The following is a 1381-nucleotide window of genomic DNA, read 5'->3' on the forward strand; positions in this document are numbered from 1 at the left end:
CATTTACCATTTAACATTTACCATTTACCATTTAACATTTACCATTTACCATTTAACATTTACCATTTACCATTTAACATTTATCAACAACCATTTACCATTAACCATTTAACATTAACCATTTACCATTTAACATTTACCATCAGCCATTTACCATTTACCATTTAACATTAACCATTTACCATTTAACATTTACCATCAGCCATTTACCATTTACCATTTAACATTAACCATTTACCATTAACCATTTACCATTGTCTGAGCAGCGGCGCGTAAAACAGCAGCTTTACTTTTTATTAAATGTGTTGCTGACACACATCACAGCAACAGGGCGGCGAAAAACTATTATTTTATTGTTTTATATATATGTAAAATTTTCAATAAAGCTAAAAATAATCAGACGGATTGTTTTAGAAATTCAGCCACCCCAAAACAAACAAAACAAACAAACAAATTAAAAAAAAATCCGATCTGCAGAGTTTTGCAAATAAACTCGAACATGTTAATAAAATACAACTTAAATTGTTTCATAAAATGAACTGAGATGTTTTATAAAACTGGTTCTATTTTGGTCTGTTTAAAGTCGTTTAATATATAATTTTCATCTAAAAAACATGAAATGTATCTAAAGAAATTGATATATAAACTTTTTTCTAAATAATTCCTCTTTTCTTATTTTCTTTTATTTTATTTTAGTCTTAAATTCTGTTGGTTTGTTGTGATCAAACCGTCTGGTCCACGCTCCGTGCGTCCTGCGCGCTCACCTGCCGGCCTTGGTGACGATCATCTCGGTGCCCAGCTGGTTGAACTCGTCCCACAGAGCCTTCATCTCCAGCTGCACGTTGATGTTGGCCACTTTGGGGTTTTTCTTCACCATGTTTTTGCCGTTCGGCGTGGAGCTCGAGGACGACGAGGAGCAGTTGGGAGTCCCCGCGTCGCTCGGCTGCGCCTGGCCCTGGCCCGGGTTCGAGCCCGGGTAGGTGTAGTTGTGCTGCGCGGCCGGGCATGGCTCGAAGTGGGCCTCGTGCTGCTGGCTGTAGGGGTCCCCGGGGGACGGGGAGAGGTGGTAGCCCCCCGGCGCGTTCAGGCTGCTCAGGCTGCTCGTCGTGAAGGCTGCAACATCGCAAAAATGGGACAGCTGCGTCAGCCACGGGCTGGAAATGGCTGAAATCATCCCAGAAAACTGGATTTACTAACCAGAACTAATTTTTTTTTTTAGATTTAAAAATTAAAGCCAATAAAAACACACAAAAAAGGAGGATTAAAACAGAAGCAGGATTATGAGCGATCTCCAGATTTAGTCCTCGAGGTTGCATCCACTTTGAGCTCTGCCTTCACTCACAGACTGCCTGATCTAAAAAAAAAAAAAAAAAAAAAAAAA

At 39.8% G+C, this 1381-nt stretch overlaps 1 protein-coding gene across 2 annotated transcripts in view; it reads right to left on the reverse strand.

Annotated features, from left to right (window-relative positions):
* Positions 1-1381, reverse strand: part of tbx1 (T-box transcription factor 1) — a 9815-nt gene that overhangs the window by 6974 nt on the left and 1460 nt on the right. Inside the window, exon 2 of one of the 2 annotated variants that reach the window (XM_014018641.1) lies at positions 765-1164. In XM_014018641.1, coding sequence (XP_013874095.1) covers positions 765-1164 — 400 coding nt within the window. The remainder of the gene's footprint in view (positions 1-764; positions 1165-1381) is intronic. The other variant, XM_014018642.1, reaches the window with a different exon arrangement.

This window comes from Austrofundulus limnaeus, unplaced genomic scaffold (genome assembly GCF_001266775.1).
Source record: "Austrofundulus limnaeus strain Quisiro unplaced genomic scaffold, Austrofundulus_limnaeus-1.0 Scaffold198, whole genome shotgun sequence".
Taxonomy (NCBI): Eukaryota; Metazoa; Chordata; class Actinopteri; order Cyprinodontiformes; family Rivulidae; genus Austrofundulus; species Austrofundulus limnaeus.